This window comes from Oncorhynchus keta, chromosome 34, assembly GCF_023373465.1.
Source record: "Oncorhynchus keta strain PuntledgeMale-10-30-2019 chromosome 34, Oket_V2, whole genome shotgun sequence".
Lineage (NCBI taxonomy): Eukaryota > Metazoa > Chordata > Actinopteri > Salmoniformes > Salmonidae > Oncorhynchus > Oncorhynchus keta.
The window spans coordinates 45,086,639-45,107,230 of NC_068454.1; the positions used below are offsets into that span (position 1 = coordinate 45,086,639).

General features: G+C 42.2%; 1 protein-coding gene across 2 annotated transcripts in view; it reads right to left on the reverse strand.

Moving 5' to 3' along the window:
* Window positions 1-20,592, reverse strand: part of LOC118367197 (collagen alpha-1(XVIII) chain-like) — a 175,966-nt gene that overhangs the window by 62,072 nt on the left and 93,302 nt on the right. For both annotated transcript variants that reach the window (XM_052493944.1, XM_052493943.1), the window contains 3 exons: window positions 16,480-16,563; window positions 15,836-15,895; window positions 15,220-15,288 (listed from right to left, as the gene is read on the reverse strand). In XM_052493944.1, coding sequence (XP_052349904.1) covers window positions 15,220-15,288; window positions 15,836-15,895; window positions 16,480-16,563 — 213 coding nt within the window. The remainder of the gene's footprint in view (window positions 1-15,219; window positions 15,289-15,835; window positions 15,896-16,479; window positions 16,564-20,592) is intronic.

Sequence of the window (20,592 nt, forward strand, 5' to 3'; positions counted from 1 at the left end):
AATGTCATGACCCCATGTCCATCGGTTCATTTCTTATAACCCTAGTGTGATATGGTGCTATCAAATGGTGTAGAATGGCCAAATGCAGCAACAAATCATTCTCAAATGGCTAATTCATTGAGTGCCTTTAGAATGTATTCACACCCATTGATTTTTTTCAGATGTTGTGTTACAGACTGAATTTAAAATGTATTAAATTGAGATTTTGTGTCGCTGGTCTACACACAATGCCAATTGTGTGTACAAATTAATAAAACATGAAATGTCTTGAGTCAATAAGTATTCAACCCATTTCTTATGGCAAACCTAAATTAGACCACAAGTATACATTTGGTTAACAAGTCACAAAAGAAGTTGCATCTATTCACTCGGTCTTCAAAAATCGTGTTTAACATGATTTTGGAATGACTACCTCATTTCTGTACCCCACACATACAGATAATTGTAAGGTCCCTCAGTTTGGCAGTGAATTTCAAACACAGATTCAACCACAAAGACCAGGAAGGTATTCCAATGCCTCGCAAAGACGGGCATCTATTGGTAAAAATAGCAGACATTGAATATCCCTTTGAGCATGGTGAAGTTATAACACTTTGGATGGTGTATCAATACACCCATTCACTACAAAGACACAGGCGTCCTTCGTAACTCAGTTTCCGGAGAGGAAAGAAACCGCTCAGAGATTCCACCATGAGGCCAATGGCGACTTTAAAACAGTTACAGGGTTTAATTGCTGTGAGAGGAGAAAACTGAGGATGGATCAACAACCTTGTTGTTAGTACACAATTCTAACCTAAATGACAAAGTGAAAATACAAAATACAAAATATTCCAAAACAGGCATCCTGTTTGCAATAAGGCACTAATGTAAAGCTGCAAAAAAATGTGTCAAAGAAATTAACTTCATGTCCTGAATACAAAGCGTTGTGTGTGTGGGGCAAATCGAACATGACACACCCCGCTTCAAGAATGATGGTGGCTGCATCATGTTATAGGTATGCCTGTCATCAAATTCACCTTTCAGCAGGCCAATAACCTTAAACACAAGGCCTGGAGTTTCTTACCAAGATGACATTGAATGTTCTTGAGTAGCCTAGTTACAGACTTGAAAATGGCTGTCGAGCAATGATCAAGCAACTCTTAACGAATAATGTATTGAGTGACTGATCTGGTCAGAAAGGAACCGAAATACAAAGGGAGTTGCCCAATCAATGCTTGGTACACAAAAGTGTATCAGTGATTTAGCCAGGAGGAGAGAGAGGTCCATTACACACAGTAGCGGTCAGTGGAATTCTTTTTTCATAAGCATGGCCTTGTGTCTATTACAGCATATTAGATGACTTTCATTCATATTCCATTCCCCCAGTTGATTGTAACAGCGATAGGTTTAGGCTACAACATGATACTCAAATGTGTCCTATACACATCATGAGGTTGCTACAACATAGCTTATGAATAAAAAGTTTACAATGTAGGTGCACACAGGTTGAGAGAAAAATGTAAGGTGACAGACATCGACAAACAGTAACACATTCAATACCGCACTGCACACTCTTCAAATCAAATCAAATGTTATTGGTCGCATACACATGGTTAACAGATGTTAATGCGAGTGTAGTGAAATGCTTGTGCTTCTAGTTCCGACTGTGCAGTAATATCTAACATGTCATCTAACAATTTCACAACAACTACCTTATACACACAAGTGTAAAGGAATTAATAAGAATATGTACATACAACTATATGGATGAGCGATAGCGGTGCGGCATGGGCAGATGCAATAAATGGTATAGAGTACAGTTTATACAGTTGAAATCGGAAGATTACATACACCTTAGCCAAATGCATTTAAACTCAGTTTTTCACAATTCCTGACATTTAATCCTAGTAAAAATTCCCTGTCTTAGGTCAGTTAGGATCACCACAATATTTTAAGAATGTGAAATGTCAGAATAATAGCAGAGAGAATGATTTATTTCAGCCTTTATTTCTTTCCTCACATTCCCAGGGGGTCAGAAGTTTACATACACTCAATAAGTATTTGGTAGGATTGCTATTAAATTGTTTAACTTGGGTCAAACGTTTCGGGAAGCCTTCCACAAGCTTCCCACAACAAGTTGGGTGACTTTTGGCTGATTGCTCCTGACAGAGATGGTGTCACAGAGTCAGGTTTGTAGGCCTCCTTGCTCGCACACCTTTTCAGTTCTGTGCACACATTTTCTATGGGATTGCGGTCCGGGCTTTGTCATGTCCACTCCAATACCATGACTTTGTTGTCCTTAAGCCATTTTGCCACAACTTTGGAAGTATGCTTGGGGTCATTGTCAATTTTAAAGTCCCATTAAAGTCCCATTTGCGACCAAGTTCTAACTGACTGATGTCTTGAGATGTTGCTTCGATATATCCACAACATTTTCCTTCCTCATAAAGCCATCTATTTTGTGACGTTCATCAGTCCCTCCTGCAGCAAAGCACCCCCACAACATGATGCTGCCACCCCCGTGTATCACGGTTGAAATGGTGTTCTTCGGCTTGCTAGCCTCCCCCTTTTTCCTCCAAACATAACGTTGGTCATTATGGCCAAAAAGTTACATTTGTTTCATCAGACCAGAGGACATTTCTCCAAAAAGTACAATCTTTGTCCCCATGTGAGCGGCAAAACGTAGTCTGGATTTTTTATAATAATAATAATAATAATAATAATAATATGCCATTTAGCAGACGCTTTTATCCAAAGCGACTTACAGTCATGTGTGCATACATTCTACGTATGGGTGGTCCCGGGAATCGAACCCACTACCCTGGCGTTACAAGCGCCATGTTCTACCAACTGAGCTACAGAAGGACCACTATATTTTATGGTGGGCTTGGAGCAGTGGCTTCTTCCTTGCTGAGCGGCCTTTCACATTATGTCGATATAGGACTCGTTTTACTGTGGATATAGATACTTTTGTATCTGTTTCATCCAGAATCTTCACAAGGTCCTTTGCTGCTGTTCTGGAATTGATTTGCACTTTTCGCACCAAAGTACGTTCATCTCTAGGAGACAACGCGTCTCCTTCCTGAGATGTATGACAGCTGCGTGGTCCCATGGTTTTCATACTTGCGTACTATTGTTTGTAAAGCTGAACGTGGTACCTTCAGGCATTTGGAAATTGCTCCCAAGGATGAACCAGACATTTTTCAGGTATACCATTTTTTCCCCCTGAGATCTTGGCTGATGTCTTTTGATTTCATTTGATGTCAAGCAAGGAGGCACTGAGTTTGAAGGTTTGTCTTGAAATACATCCACAAGTATACCTCCAATCGACTCAAAGTTTGTCAATTAGCTAATCAGATGTTCCTAAAGCCATGACATGATTTTCTGGAATTTTCCAAGCTGTTAAAAGGCACAGTCAACTTAGTGCATGTAAACTTCTGACCCACTGGAATTGTGATGCAGTGAATAATAAGTGAAATAATCTGTCTGTAAACAATTATTGCAAAAAAACTTGTGTCATGCACAAAGTAGGTTTCCTAACCAACTTGCCAAAACTATAGTTTGTTAACAAGAAATTTGTGGAGTGGTTGAAATACAAGTTTTAATGGCTCCAACCTAAGTGTATGTAAACCTCCCACTTCAGCTGTTCACATGAAATGAGTAATGTAGGGTACGTAACAATTATATAAAGTGACATTGTTTATAGTGACTAGTGATATATTTATTACATCCAATTTTTTATTATTAAAATGGCTAGAGATTTGAGTCAGTATGTTGGCAGCAGCCACTCAATGTTAGTGATGGCTGTTTAACAGTCAGATGGCCTTGAGATAGAAGCTGTTTTTCAGTCTCTCGGTCCCCAGCTTTGATGCACCTGTACTGACATAGCCTTCTGGATGATAGCGGGGTGAACAGGCAGTGGCTCGGGTGGTTGTTGTCCTTGGTGATCTTTTTGGCCTTCCTGTGACATCGGGTGGTGTAGGTGTCCTGGAGGGCAGGTAGTTTGCCCCCGGTGATGCGTTGTGCAGACCTCACTACCCTTTGGAGAGCCTTACGGTTGTGGGCGGAGTAGTTGCCGTACCAGGCAAAACATTCCACCTTCTCCACTTCTGTCCCGTCGATGTGGATAGGGGGGTTCTCCCTCTGCTGTTTCCTGAAGTCCATGATCATCTCCTTTGTTTTGTTGACGTTGAGTGTGAGGTTATTTTCCTGACACCACACTCCGAGGGCCCTCACCTCCTCCCTGTGGCCGTCTCGTCATTGTTGGTAATCAAGCCTGCCACTGTAGTGTCGTCTGCAAACTTGATGATTGAGTTGGAGGCGTGCAGTCCACGCAGTCATGGGTGAACAGGGAGTACAGGAAAGGGCTGAGAACGCACCTTTGTGGGGCCCCAGTGTTGAGGATTGAGCCCCAGTGTTGAGCGGGGTGGAGATGTTTCCTACCCTCACCACCTGGGGGCGGCCCGTCAAAGTCCAGGACCCAGCTGCACACAGCGGGTCTGGAGCTTAATGACGAGTTGAGGGTACTATGGTGCTAAATGCTGAGCTGTAATCGATGAACAGCATTCTTACATTGGTATTCCTCTTGTTAGGGCAGGGTGTCAGGTAGGGTGGACGTGATATGATTCCTGACTAGTCTCTTAAAGCACTTCATGATGACGGAAGTGAGTGCAACGGGGTGATAGTTGTTTAGCTCAGCTACCTGAGCTTTCTTGGGAACAGGAACAATGGTGGCCATCTTGAAGCATGTGGGAACAGCAGACTGGGATAGGAATTGATTGAATATGTCCGTAAACACACCAGCCAGCTGGTCTGTGGATGCTCTGAGGACACGGCTAGGGATGCAGTCTAGGTCGGCAGCCTTGCCAGGGTTATCACGTTTAAATGTTTTACTCACGTTGGCTGCGGTGAAGGAGAGCCCCCAGGTATTGGTAGCAGGCCGTGTCAGTGGCACTGTACTGTCCTCAAAGCGAGCAAAGAAGTTGTTTAGTTTGTCTAGGAGCAAGACGCGAGTGTCCGCGTCGGGGCTGGTTTCTTTTTGTAATCCGTGATTGACTGTAGACCCTGCCACATGCGACTCGTGTCTGAGCCGTTGAATTGCGACTCTACTTTGTCTCTATACTGACGCTTAGCTTGTTTGATTGCCTTGCGGAGGGAATAGCTACACTGTTTGTATTCGGTCATGTTTCTGGTCGCCTTGCCATGATTAAAAGCAGTGGTTTGAGCTTTCAGTTTTGCGTGAATTCTGCCATCAACCCACGGTTTCTGGTTGGGGAATGTTTTAATAGTCACCGTGGGTACAACATCACCGATGCACTTGCTAATAAACTCGCTCACCGAATCAGCGTATACACAACCGTGATTATAATCGAAAGGAATTCTCTTGGTAGATAATGCGGTTGGCATTTGATTGTAAGGAATTCTAGGTCAGGTGAACAAATGGACTTGAGTTCCTGTACGTTATGATCACACCACGACTCGTTAATCATAAGGCATACATCCCTGCCCTTCTTACCAGGGAGATGTTTGTTTCTCTCGGCGCGATGCATGAAGAAACCGGGTGGCTATACCGACTCTGATAACGTATCCCGAGTGAGCCATGTTTTCGTGAAACAAAGAATGTTACAATCTCTGATGTCTATCTGGAAGGCAACCCTTGCTCGAATTTCGTCTACCTTGTTGTCAAGAGACTGGACATTGGCGAGTAGTGTACTCGGGAACGTTGAGAGATGTGCCCGTCTACGGAGCCTGACCAGAAGACCATTCCGTCTGCAGTGCCGTTGTTTTGGGTCGCCTGCTGGCGGTCCATTTTCCTGGGTGGTGGTCCAAACAGAGGATCCGCTTCGGGAAAGTCATATTCCTGGTTGTAATGTTGGTAAGTTGACGTTGCTCTTACATACAATAGTTTTTCCCGGCTGTATGTAATAATAATTAAGATTTCCTGGGGTAACAGTGTAAGAAATAATACATAAAAAAACTAAACGCTGCATATTTTCCTAAGAACGCGAAGCGAGGCGACCATCTCTGTCGGCGCCATGTTGGTCTTGTCTGTATCTATCTGATATACGATGTAATCATTTATCCAACAGTTGCAAACCAGATTTTCTATTGAATTCAGGTATGTTTATCCCTGTTTTGCTCTGTTTAAGAAATGTTTTTCAACAGAATCGACAAAATGGATACACCCTTGATCACGTGTACACAGTTCACTGTCATAACAGCCATGTTGTATTGTTTCGCACTCTCCTCCTCTCACCTGCGGACGTCAATGCACAACACTTTTCCAAGCCAAACCATATCATAACTGCTACACACAACCTACATTGTTGTCACCATATTAGCTAAAGTAAAGTCATAGTCAACATAGCTAATAGAACTAACGCATTAGTAAATCTGCTACAATTACGCAGTAACGTTACAGTGTCGTCAGTAAGCAGTTTAGCACTTACACCGGCGGGTCCGGGTAGCAATACATTTGTAAAACCCAAAAGCTTATACCTTGACATAGAAGCGTTCCAGTGTTCTGTTGGATACTTATAGCCAGCGAGCTAACATAGCATCCCTGATTGAGCAGGATGTTTGAGTAGGCTAAACTAGCTAGCTGTATTTGCTAATTAAGTGAAACAAAGTTAAATCTGCTATGCTTTATCTTGGCCAGGTCGCAGTTGCAAATTAGAACTTGTTCTCAACTAGCCTACCTGGTTAAATAAAGGTGAAAAAAATATATTAAAAAAATAATAATAATTTCACCATAATCCAGCACCGACAAAAAAGTGCTTTGAACAACATTCTTTGACTGACTGACAATGACAAACAATATTTGTTCTTAAAATAAAACCCCCAATTTCAGTTTCAAGTTATCAAATGTTCGGTTTAAAACTCATTTTCATCTAACCAAATTCCAAAGAGTTGACCCTATCAATTTGTTGCCTTGGCAAGTGACTACATCTGTTTACCTTCAGTGAAGTGAAAACCATACATTTAGTTTTCCTTGCATTAAGCTCAAATTTCTAATCAGAAACGTTGCTTTTGAATGGCATCAAAAGTCCTGAAATGCCATCTCAATATTAGTGACAGAATGTGACAGGATAAATAATTGTGTCACCCGCATACAGATGGATACTGGCAGAGTCAAGTCTTCCCTATATAATGTATATACAGTTTAAAAAGGATCAGACCTGGGGAACTCCTTTCGTAAGCCTAAAGAAACTCAGATTGTATACCCTCCTGTGCTACACACTGTTTTGTCAGATTGGTTTCAAAACTACCTATCAATGATTCAACACTAAACCAACCTTTTTAAGTCTATACAACAGCAGGGCATGGTCAACAGTGTCGAAGGACTTCGATAAGTCAATAAAAAGTGAAACACAGTGATGTTTCTTGTCCTGAGCACACCATCCACCGTTTCTGAGTATATTACTCGCTAATGTTCAGTCTCTGGATAATAAAGTAGACAAGCTCAGGCCGAGAATCTCCTTCCAGAGAGACATTAGTGATTGTAACATATTCGGTTTCACGGAAACATGGCTCTCTAGTCTTTGTCCATACAGCCAGCTGGATTCTCAGTATATTGCGCCAACAGGAAAGAATAACTCTCCGGGAAGAAGGTGGGGGTGTATGTTTCGTGATAACATACAGAAACTCAAGTCCTTTTGTTTACCTTACCTAGAATACCTCACAATCAAATGCAGGCCGTATTATCTCCCAAGAGAATTGTCTTTGGATATAGTCACAGCTGTGTATATTCCCCCTCAAGCCGATACCACGACGGCCCTCAAAGAACTTCACTGGACTTCATGCAAACTGGAAACAACATATCCGCATTTATTGTAGCTGGGAAATTTAAACAAAGACAATTTGAGCAAAATGCAAGCGAAGTTCTATCGACACATTGACTGTACTGTCGTACTCACACTGCTAAAACACTCAACCACTGCTACTCCAACTTCCAGAATGCCTACAAGGCCCTCCCCCTGCCCTCTCTTCAGCAAATCAAATCATGACTCCATTTTGATCCTCCCTTCCTATAGGCAGAAACTCAAACAGGAAGTACCCTTGCTAAGGACTACCAACGCTGGTCTGACCAATCAGAATCCATGCTTCAATATTGTTTTGATCATGCGGACTGGGATATGTTCCGGGTAGCCTCTGAAAATAACATTGACAAATACACTGATACAGTGACTGAGTTTATCCTCAACACAGGGGCCCTACAAGGGTGCGTGCTCAGCCCCCTCCTGTACTCCCTGTTCACCCATGACTGCATGGCCATGCACGCCTCCAACTCAATCATCAAGTTAGCAGACGACACTACAGTAGTAGGACTGATTATCAACAATGACGATACAGCCTACAGAGAGGAGGTGAGCGCCCTGGGAGTGTAGTGCCAGGAAAATACCCTTTCACTCAATGTTGACAAAACGAAGGAGCTGATCGTGGACTTCAGGAAACAGCAGAGGGAACACGCCCCTATCCACATCGACAGGACCGCAGTGGAGCAGGGGAAAAGATTCAAGTTCCTCGTCATACACATCACTGACTATCTGTAATGGTCCACCCACACAGACTGTGGTGAAGGAGGCACAACAGCGCCTCTTCAACCTCAGGAGGCTAAAGAAATTTGGTTTGGCACCTAAAACCCTAAAACCCTCTGTATCACTGCCTGGTACAGAAACTGCACCGCCGAAACTGCAGGGCTCTTCAGAGGGTTGTGCTTTCTGAAGTCCAAAAAGATCATCAAGGACAACAACCACCCGAGCCACTGCCTGTTCACCCCACTATCATCCAGAAGGCGAGGTCAGTACAGGTTCATCAAAGCTGGGACAGAGAGACTGAAAAACAGCTTCTATCTCAATGCCATCCGACTTAAAATAGGTGGCTTCCACCCAGTTACGTAACCCTGCACCTTAGAGGCTGCTACCCCATATACATAAATAAAGAAAAATCCTTGAATGAGTCGGTGTGCCCAAACTTTTGACTGATACTGTGCATACAAACAAATAATAATGATATATACATATATATATACACACACACACACACACTCAGTGGAGGCTGCTAAGGGGAGGACGGCTCATAGTGGCCGAAACGAAGCAAACTGAATGGCACCAAACACAGGTTAACCATATACTTGATTCCATTCTAGCCACCACCACAAGCCCGCCCCTCATAACCAACGAGCCATACACACGTACACCACAGGAGGATGGTTGCACCCCAACCAGGGAGTACGGGCACACGACAACGACTGGAACAGCAAACACAAACATGATCTCCAGCTGTCCGACACCACCCACTCTACCCCGCCCCAACCATCCCCCACTGCAGCCCCCACTGACATACACACAACAGTAAAAATACAAATATACATACACATAATAATATAGACACACACACACACATATACATATCGATATACAGACTACTTTCCTTTACAAATTATATATACATATATATTCACATAAACACATACATACCCAGACCCCCAACCAAGATCTTAAGGTCTGGCACGACTCCCTACATGTCCGGAAACAACAATGAAACTTCAAATCGGCAGCCCTTGCTGAAACAGTGTAATAAGATTTCCCCAGCTATGGCACAGTATTGGAAGTTCATCCATAGCCAATAGGAGTGGGTTCAGGTGAATGTTTTGTGACACCAAGAGCAGAAGAATAATTAAGCACCTTGATTTGTTGCTTCCTAAAATCTCTCTACACTTAGAAGATTTAAAATAATCCAAACTCAAGTAATCTGATACAATAAAAACAATTTTTAACAAACACTGTAGATGGGAAAGTTTAATGAGCATGTCACAGTAGGAATCAAATGGTGACACAATCAAACCTCTCTGAAAGATCAAATCTGCTGTACTATCAGTCAAAGTAGGGTTTGGCGGTATCTTAGGGGTAAGGAGATGAGATTGTTTTTGATAACAGACTATGCAATGCGCCATACACCAGATAAGCAGCAATTAAAACCATTTGTAGTACAAAAACACCCATTTTAAACCACTGAATCTAACAATTCGCAATAAAACATTTTTTACCAATTAAAATGTTAACAAATTAAAACATCAAATGCCCTACAAATGTTCAGCTGTAGCCTACTGGTCTACTAGAATCAGAAAACAAGTGTCTGCCCGAGCATTGGTTCCTTAGTTAGGACCCCAGTGTGTTCAATAGCCCTGAAGGTGTGTGCTGACAGGGATTTCTCCCGGTGTGTGGATCTGGTCAGTGCGCACAGTCACATTGCAGTAGGCTACCGCACAGTGAGGCAGCAGAGGGCCCTGTAGACAAGCAGCGGGCCCTGTAGACCAGCAGCAGCGGGCCCTGTAGACCAGGAAATCGCAGGTGGCGAGTCTACCAAGGGCGGTTTATCCTGGGCTAGCAAGCCAAGCACATCTAGACATTCTGTCACGGAGCAGATACCGACCTCCAGCTTCCACCACACAGCACAGCAAGACAAGGCAGGAGAGGACCCCGGAAGAATGGTAGAACACGGGTGAAAAACATGACTGTCGAGGAGTATCCAAGGCTAGCTGGCCCAACACCTCTAGACAATCAGTCACAGCGCAAATTTGTCCTCTTACGACTTTCAGGGAGGGCACCACACCGACACGGTGTCTCCGAGGTCAATCTGTGCCATTCTTTTTGTCTCATGTCCTGTAATTTATGTGTGTTAAATTAGCAAGAAAGTTACCGATCTATGCTTGAGTTATTTGTAAGAATCTCTAACAATCCCTAATAATGTGACATGAGTATTTGTTGTTCTCGAACAAAGAAAACAATGACATTTATGGAGTTCATGTTTTGTGATGTAGCCAAGTTAATGTTAAAAATTGTTATCGGGTGATAATACAACCAAATTGCTGGGAGAATGAAAACAAAAATATATCCAGCTCCAAGGAAACTCAAAGTTCCCAACTGACTTAGTATTGCTTAATGGGTATTTGACCAGTAGTTCCCTCACAAAAATAACCAAATGTAAAGAGTACATGTTTATGTTGTGGTACAAAGTTGGTACTTAAAATACTCAATGTTGGCTTCCCCTCTTCCATAATATTGCCAAAAAGGCAGCCCATTTGTAGTTTAAGGAGCTATGTATGTATATGTTTTGTGAAATTTTATTTTTGTTATGGGCTAGTGCGCTAATGGTTGGCAGACTAGCAGTGTCTGGTGTAATTATGTAATTTCATTTTTATGCACACCTTGTTAAACTGCTCAGGTTCGCTTAGCATAAACAAATGAATACCCATGACCAAGCAAACACACTTTCTCCCCCTCTGTGAGGTAGCGTCTACAGTGGTGTTGCAAGACGGTGGCATGCCGTTTATGTGTGGTCATTATGAACATACAACAGTGAGTTGAGCTGAAGGGTATAGGGAGTTGTATAGTGCACAAGTTCCTATGTTTTCCCATACCTACACACATCTACAATACAGTGTCCGTATGTAGGTTATATAATATGCACAACGGTTTACTTGACAAAAACTATAAAAAGGGCAGATATGTAGTAGTTCCCCGCATAAGTTTATGTACTCACTACACCGCAAAATGTTAGGGTAGCTACTAACATTGATCATGGGGCGGCTGATCAAATAACAGGTGTCAAGCTTAGAGAAGGGGGATGGTAAGAGAGTCAAGGGGCCAAGAAAGACAATTGTCTGGACTCCCCTCCTTCCCATCCCCCTTTTCTTTCTTCTCTCAGTGAGCGAGACAGTGGGCGTACGTTCTCCCACTGGGTGCGGATGGGATGGCGACAGGCAGCAATTATATTGGTCGGGAGGAACACGCCTGGCAACAGGAATGTGACCCGTTTTGGGTTCCAGCTCTTCAGTTAGGGGTCAGAGAATAGAGTGGAGGAGCTGGTGTCTGAGTGTGTGTGTCAGTGTGTGTGGGTGTGTTTCAGTGTGTGTGTGTGTGTGTGTGTGTGTGTGTGTGTGTGTGTGTGTGTGTGTGTGTGTGTGTGTGTGTGTGTGTGTGTGTTAAGGAGTAGAGACAAGGAAGGACTGGCAAAGTTCTGCCATCCCCACTAGTGCTCTAGAGGTAGGGGAATATGCAGGGGTGGAAGAGAAGAGGCCATTTCCATACTTGTCCCACTCAGGAAGATGACACCAAACACCCCCATTTTCTAAGCTCATTCTTCACCAGGTGAAAAGTCTCGTATTTTTCTCCAGTGGAATCTGAGAGGGGAACACTGGGTGGGACGATGGATAGACGGCAGGAGGGGGGCATGTGAATGAAAAGGTACGGAATTCTTTACTGTTTCATTAACCAGTTTCCTCTATGGGCAAACATTCTTCCTATTGTAGGGCCTGAAGTCAACTATGTGGAGAATTTGGCTTGGTGAGTGTTATATGAGCGATCCAAGGGGATATATGTAATAAAACAGACACACACTTATACTCCCATGCATTCATAATTTCTGAGAGGTGGGAGTGAGGAGAGCGGGTATAGATGAGGCTCCGGGTGGTGATTGATTTGAAAACACAACTTAATTTAACCATAGATGACACAAGCCCAATTTTGCACTTGCAGATTGAAACTTGTGTGCTAAGAACTAAACTATTTAGATCACAAAGTTGATGCAAACAAAGGTAAAGATGGCACAAAGATCAGATTCGCACTCCGAAAACACACACATGCCTAATCCCAGAGTCTACATGAGCTTCGAGACTCAATTGAATAAGAAATGTAAATTAAATAAGAAGTATGTTTACTTCACTGTCACGAGCGGTCTTAAAAACATGAAATATTAAATTAGATGCACTTTCATTCAGATGACTGTAAAATGGGACTTAAGCTTGACAATAGGTAGATCATCCTACCAATTTTTTTTTTTTTACCCTCAACATTTCTAAGCGTATGGGTGGAATATTCAATACAACCTGCACGGAAGTAAACCGGCATGTCAACATCACTTCCTGCACACTTATAACCAGCCCTTTAATGGTGCAGGAACAATGTTGTCGTTTTCCTGCAGTGAGGATTTGACTGCATTCCTGCCCTTAGTGCACCATGTGACAATGACAACTTGCAAGTCCATCAATCACGCTAAAACCTGCCGTCAGTCACACAATTGAAAAGTGTCTGCATTTCTGTCTGCGCTTGTCCAAACTTGAGCGGAAGTCAGACAGGCATTAACTTCTTCGAGATAGGGGGCGCTCTTTTAATTTTTGGATAAAAAGTTCCCGTTTTAAACAAGATATTTTGTCACGAAAAGATGCTCGACTATGCATGTAATTGACAGCTTTGGAAAGAAAAAACTCTGACGTTTCCAAAACTGCAAAGATATTATCTGTGAGTGCCCCAGAACTAATGCTACAGGCGAAACCAAGATGACATTTCATACAGGAAATGGTCCAGATTTTGAATGCCCCGTGTTCCAATGTCTCCTTATATGGATGTGAATGCGCCAGGAATGAGCCTGCACTTTCTGTCGTTTCCCCAAGGTGTCTGCAGCATTGTGACGTATTTGTAGGCATATCATTGGAAGATTGACCATAAGAGACTACATTTACCAGGTGTCCGCCCGGTGTCCTCCGTCGAAATTATTGCGTAATCTCCAGGTCCATGCGCATTCCATTTTCTTCAGAGGAGAAACCAAACTGCCACAAATTATTTATCATTGATAGATATGTGAAAAACACCTTGAGGCTTGATTCTAAACAACGTTTGCCATGTTTCTGTCGATATTATGGAGTTAATTTGGAAAAAAGTTCACGTTGTAATGACTTAATTTTCAGGTTTTTTCTTACCCAAACGTGATGAACAAAACGGAGCGATTTGTCCTACACAAATAATATTTTTGGAAAACGTGAACATTTGCTATCTAACTGAGAGTCTCCTCATTGAAAACATCTGAAGTTCTTCAAAGGTAAATTATTTTACTTGAATGCTTTTCTTGTTTTTGTGAAAATGTTGCATGCTGAATGCTAAGGTTAAATGCTATGCTAGGCTATCAATACTCTTACACAAATGCTTGTTTAGCTATGGTTCAAAAACATATTTTGAAAATCTGAGATGACAGTGTTGTTAACAAAAGGCTAAGCTTGAGAGCTAATATATTTATTTCATTTGCAATTTTCATGAATAGTTAATGTTGCGTTATGGTAATGAGCTTGAGGCTATAAATAGGATCCCGGATACGGGATTGCTCGTCGCAACAGGTTAAGCAATGCAATGAAACAGATAATATTCCAAATCCACAGCTGTTCCATACGGTGATAAAAAACACTTGTCTGGTGGTCGGAAAGCCCCACTGTCAAGTGGCACAAGGCTTCAAAGTTAGCCCATGCACCCAGAGCCCTGTGGAACCTACAAGGCTTGGCAGGACAAAAAGGGAGTTTTAGACCTATGCTACAGGCACAACATTCCCCACCATCTCTTTCCATTGCATCCCTCTCTATTGCTGTGCTCTCAACTTAAGTCTGATTGAGAAAGCAGTCAAAATAACAAAATAGAACCTTGGAGATATCATCACCCTGACCTGGACCAGACATCTGGTTTCCTCCTTAGTCTTCCACAGCGTTGTATGGAGGTTGGTCGGAGGTTGTGCTGCAACATTTGCTTGTTGTAGAGCAGTGGTATTCAAAGTTGGGGTCGCTGGGGAACTGCAGTGGGATCGGCAATTTTTTATTTTAGGAGCAAAAAATTAAGAGTACAGATTTATGGGAAAATATAGAAACCTTTTTTTAGAAATAACCAGTAGTTTGAAAATTTGGTCCCCGCTGAAAATGTTTGTGTGTGGTATTTTTAATTTAAAAAAAATGTTTTGGGGGGGGGGTATTAGCTACAACAGCACTGACAGAGGTATTACGGAGTCCTTGTAAGCTAGATGGAAGACGATTGTGTTAGTTTAAGACGTTGTCCAAGTGATATGCCGCAGCGAAACCGGGCTATATACATTCCCCACAACGTACCACCTCCCTATACCGTATCCAGCTCCCTACAGATAACTCGGTTTCCATGTTGACCATATGTTTAAAATCCAATGATGCGGATGGTTGCGTCACAAATGGCACCCTATTCCCTATATAGTGCACTATAGTAGTGAACAGGACAGGGTGTCATTTGAATAGGGTGCCCTACATAGTTCCTTACATAGTGCACAACAGTATATAGGGAATAGGCTGCTCACGAGAAGAAAGAGCGGTGCTGACAAATCAAAAGGTGAAATTTCACATGCTTGTGGGTGAACGGCAACAAATACAGGTAAAATTGATTTCAGAGCACGTACCGTAACTGTCAGTCTGACATCTTCAACCAACACGTATTTTCGTATCTTTGCGTCCCATATGGATGTACCCTAAGGGGGAAAGTGAGAGGGGGGAGAGAGAGAGAGATCCATCACCTTCATTATGTAGCTATTATTCAAACTATTCTCCTACAACGGAGTCACAACAACAACTATGAGCCAACATTGTAGTGAAAACCCGGCAGGGTAGCCTAGTGGTTAGAGTGTTGGACTAGTAACCGAAATGTTGCAAGTTCAAATCCCCGAGCTGACAAGGTACAAATCTGTCGTTCTGCCCCTGAACAGGCAGTTAACCCACTGTTCCTAGGCCGTCATTGAAAATAAGAATTTGTTCTTAACCGACTTGCCTAGTTAGATAAAGGTAAAATAAAAATAAAATATGGCGACATTTCCAAACTTCCTACAACCAGTACATAGTCAAGCCGTCCCGTTCGAAACTCTGACTTTGAAACATCACAGACAACCTGGTTTTAGATCACGGTCTCCATTAGTGTAGACCCAAAAGGGAACAGGAAACATATGACTGCTTAGATCGAACGTGCTTGTTTGTGGATGGCAACCAAATGTGAACACTAAAATGTTTGTCAAATGATCATACCGATCCTTTCTTCTCCCCGTCCGGTATCCTTTCGTCACCGCTTCCGCCGTCTCCTGAAGCCTGGTAGGAGAGGCACAAATCGTAGCAAAACGTTTTACAGCGGAAACTAAGAAGAACAAGTGTTTTTTATTGGAGAAGTTCAGGTTGGTCCCTCCCCATGTCAGCCCGTTTGCTCCTGTTTCCTTCTTAGTGAATGCATCAAGAGGAATGTTCATTCATAAATTGCACACAACATCCAAACACCACAGAAATACACAGGCGTATGCTATTTATACATACTAACGTATGCTATTAATACTAAATGGATAACTAACATGTAATGCATCACAGAAATACATGGGATTTATGCCGAAAATATGTAACGTATGCAATTCAAGCCAAATGTATTACTAACTGACACATATTAAACAAATATGCTTAATTAGCGTAGATCGTGTACCTATGTCAACTTTGCATATTTCTACACATCACAGGGCTTGGGGATGTACTGTAGCATATCCAACTCCTACAGAAACAACTGGTTGTTTGTTCCCAAGAGTTCACTGTAAGTTTTAGCCTCCCTATACCTTGCTTAGCCAACAACTGTATAAGCACTAACCTGTTGCACCTGTTTTTGTATCGGTAGCGGGTCAAGGGTCACTTACCGCATCCGAGTCATCCCCTTCCTCTTCACACTGTCTTTCAGCGGCCCGAGGGTCTCCAACGACCCTCAGCTCCCCGATCACCCCCTATGAAGGAAAATACAGAGGGAAGCACACGTATGCAAGCACACAGACACACACACACACACACACACACACACACACACACACACACACACACACACACACACACACACACACACACACACACACACACACACACACACACACAGTTGTCAATACATGGCCTGTACACATGTCAGCATTCTTCTCCCCCATTAAGCCCACACACGTTGGCCCTGCTCTACACAATAACAAAACACATCACACATTATCTTCCCTCTTAAGCCCTGTCTCTTAAAACATACATCCCTGATCTGTGTGGTGGTTTCGGGCAGAAAAACCCCTCTCGTGAGAGAAGCCGAGGGGTTTAATACAGCCGCCCCAAGTGTTGAGAAATTAAAAGGGCTCCTCTGATATGACACTCTGTCATCCTCCGTGGTCTTAGTCCATTAAACTCGCCATCACAATAGCCTCTTTCAATGACTGCCATTAATTCAGGGGACTCCAACCTTTTATAGCATGTGAGATACTTTATAAAATGATGTCACGAGCTAAAAAATGTCAAGAGCTACTCATTTTTCCCCTAGCTTTCAAATAGGCACTCTTCCATAGGTCCTTAGTGTACAGGAGAAAGTAGTGCACCATTTCCTGCCAATATACCTGGTAAAATAATAGTTAATAAACAACTAAGGGGGCCCTATAAAATCCCCCCCACCCAAATTATGTTTTATATTTTCCCAAATGGTGTATTCTCTGTTAAAAGTTTCCTGGTTTTAGTTCTTTTTTTGTTTTTCACTCTCCAAATGACAATTGTTCATAGAGAAAAAGCTAAATTGGATGTTTTCAGTCCGTGTCAATGCGTAAATCTGATCAGAAGACACATTTTCTTTTAGGTCTGGAAGAAAACTACCATATTTCGATTTTTGGGGATAATTCCCCTTTAACTGGGCATCTGACCCTTTAATTGTGCATCTAGCGAGTGACTAATGTGCCGACCTAGCAATGGTTCTTTACTGCTGCTGCTCATTCCATGGCAAAGTTTGCAAATAACAAATAGTATATACAAATTAAATACTTACTCGTGATATACTTCTGCCAGGTAAGCCTACTTTGGAGTTAATTGAGAAGGTTTTGGGGAAAGTCTTTGTTAACCCACAAGACTTATCACATCAACTGGCTACACACCGAGTTATAGACAAAGGCACGCAACACACAGACAGGGGCAATATTGCTGGAAATGAATTGGCAGATAGTGTTAGGTTTGGCTTTTTAAGCCAATAGTGGCTAAATAGGGGTGGGATAATGTCAATGTTGCATTGATTAGATAGTAGCCTGGAGCTGATATTTGTGAGAGTTGTTTATGACAGCTTGCGTTGGAAAACATAAAAAATTGCACATACTTCCTGAATTGTTTGGCGAGCCACTCATATGTGGGCTAATCGACCTGTTGGAAACCCCTGTTTTAAACTGATAAAATCTCTCTTAGTTATGAGCTTCTCTTTCGATGAACGCCCACAGTTGTTTTCATGAGCATTCAATGTCCCTAAGTAGCTATCAAAGACATGCATTTAATTTGTTTGATTAGCTCATTTTTCACTATGAAGCTATCTCCAGTCTGTACAGGATAAGTGCCTTTTCATTTTCCCCTGTTACTTCCGGTCCTGGAAGCAGGTGCAATTTAACTTATCATGGTTGTATTACGCCATTATTTATGTTTCTATTGTAATTTGAGCCTGTGTCAACAAACAACGTATAGCTTTAACATATGTCAAAACTATCAATAATACCAATCTCATGGACTATCTAAATTTGACTTGAGTGGCTACATTCCTCTCAGAAGGTAATTAATTGTTACTGGCCTGTACCTTCTGATTACAGGGTTAAGGGTTCAACTCTTCAAGTCTCTAACAACGGTCTTAAAAAGAGGAAACAAATAATTTTACACAGCTTAGAGGAAAAATAGACTATGCCCTGACATTTGGCCAAATACTTCTGTTTAAATCTCCTAATTTGGTCTTGCCAAGATAGGACAGATGGCCCGAGCTGTCTAAACACCAAAGGAGTGCTATTTGGGACTTTGCTCTGAGCATTCCGATGCCCCGAGTTGTACTTGAAGACGTGTCCAATAATTGCTCAGCAAAATCAATCAACCGTGAGCAGGACTACAAACTTTTCACGGACATGAAATTAACCTCTGCCCCTCTCTTTTTTAATGTCTCTATCGCTCTGTGTCAATAAGCACAAAAAGACAACTCCCTCACCTTGAGGTTATTGGATTGCCCATTCACACTAAAACGATCATTGTTCCCTCTGACCACGTTTTACCTAAATCATCCAATTATCTCGATTTAGTCAGAGACAGGTTCTGACCGTCTAAATTTACAAGACAGCAAGTAAAAAAATCCAATTACGATACTGTCTGAGAAGTCATGAATCAGCATAGAAATATATATGTTCGTGAAATAAAAAAATAAAAAGGGGGATTCAATACTGCATTATTTGTCAAAAGGCATGTACAACGTCTGTGTTTCAGTATGCTATACCTGTTCCCATTTTAACTTTTTTAAACCAAATTTTCAAAGATCAATTATCCCAGTCCATTCTCTAAATGTTTCATCTTAGCGTTTACAGATTTTAATGTATACTGAACAAAAATATAAAACGCAACATGTAAAGTGTTGGACCCATGTTTCATGAGCTGAAATAAAAGATCCCCAAAATATTCCTTCTGCACAAAAAAACATATTTCTCTTAAATTTGTTTATATCCCTGTTACTGAGCATTTATCCTTTGCCAAGATAATCCATCCACCTGACAGGTGTGACATATAGAGAAGCTGACAGCACGGTCATTACACAGGTGCACCTTGTGCTGGGGAAAAAAGGCCACTAAAATTTGCAGTTTTGTCACACAACACAATGCCACAGATTTCAGGGAGGGTGCAATTGGCATGCTGACTGGAGGAATGTCCGTCAGAGAATTGGATGTTCATTTCTCTACCATAAACCATCTGTGACCAACAGATGCATATCTGTATTCCCAGTTGTGAAATCCATAGATTACGGCATAATTAATTCATTTCAAAATAATTATTTCCTGATATGAACTGAAACTCAGTAAAATCTTTGAAATGGTTGAATGTTGCATTTATATTTTTGTTAATTGTTATAGCACAGAATAAAGGCCTAATTAACTTACCAAGTCACCCGTGATACGAGTCAGTTTTCAATGAGGAAACTGGCCACGAGGGGCAACAGTGAGCACTGTTACCTTCAAGTTGGTTTTGCTAGGGCGTTGTGGACGGGGATGGCGATAAGTGCCATGGGATCTTTAGTGACCACAGAGAGTCAGGACACCCATTTAACGTCCCATCCGAAAGACTGCATCCTCCACAGGGCAACGTCCCCAATCACTGCCCTGGGTCATTGGGATATTTTTTAAACCAGAGGAAATAGTGCCACCTACTGGCCCTCCAACACCCCTTTCTGCAGCATCTGGTCTCCCATCTAGGGGCCGACCAGGACCAACGTTTGAAAGTTCAAATCCTGCGATAGAAAGTTGTTAACGTTTGAGAAACATGGATGAACGTCTAATTCTGACATTAAACTGTGAGAGCTAGTTGAATTAGTTACTTATACACACTTTAACTGCAAATTGGTGCCCACTATGTGATCCCTAAACTAAAAGTGTTACCTTACAATCTACTGCATCACGAGAGAGCAACAGCCTTAGATAATAATGCATTGAAAACGAAATAAAGACCAACCGGCCTGGTCAATGGGGCACCTGTTTCACTGGTGCTTAGTGCTCAGAGCCTCTGTCTGCTTGTACCCTCTGCTTACAAGGGCACCTGTCAGTTTGTGCTGGGTTCTGCATAGCGACGGTCAAAGGGTCAGCTACAGGACTTACAAGGGGTGGCAGGGAGGGCCAGCTGGAGCTTATTGTTCCCCCACTGTGAAGTCCAATAATTAAACTTGGTGTTTAAGAAGGTGGATGGTCAGGGTTAGACCACTTTTATGTTTTGATTTAAAGCAGGCCAATTGAGGGCAATCA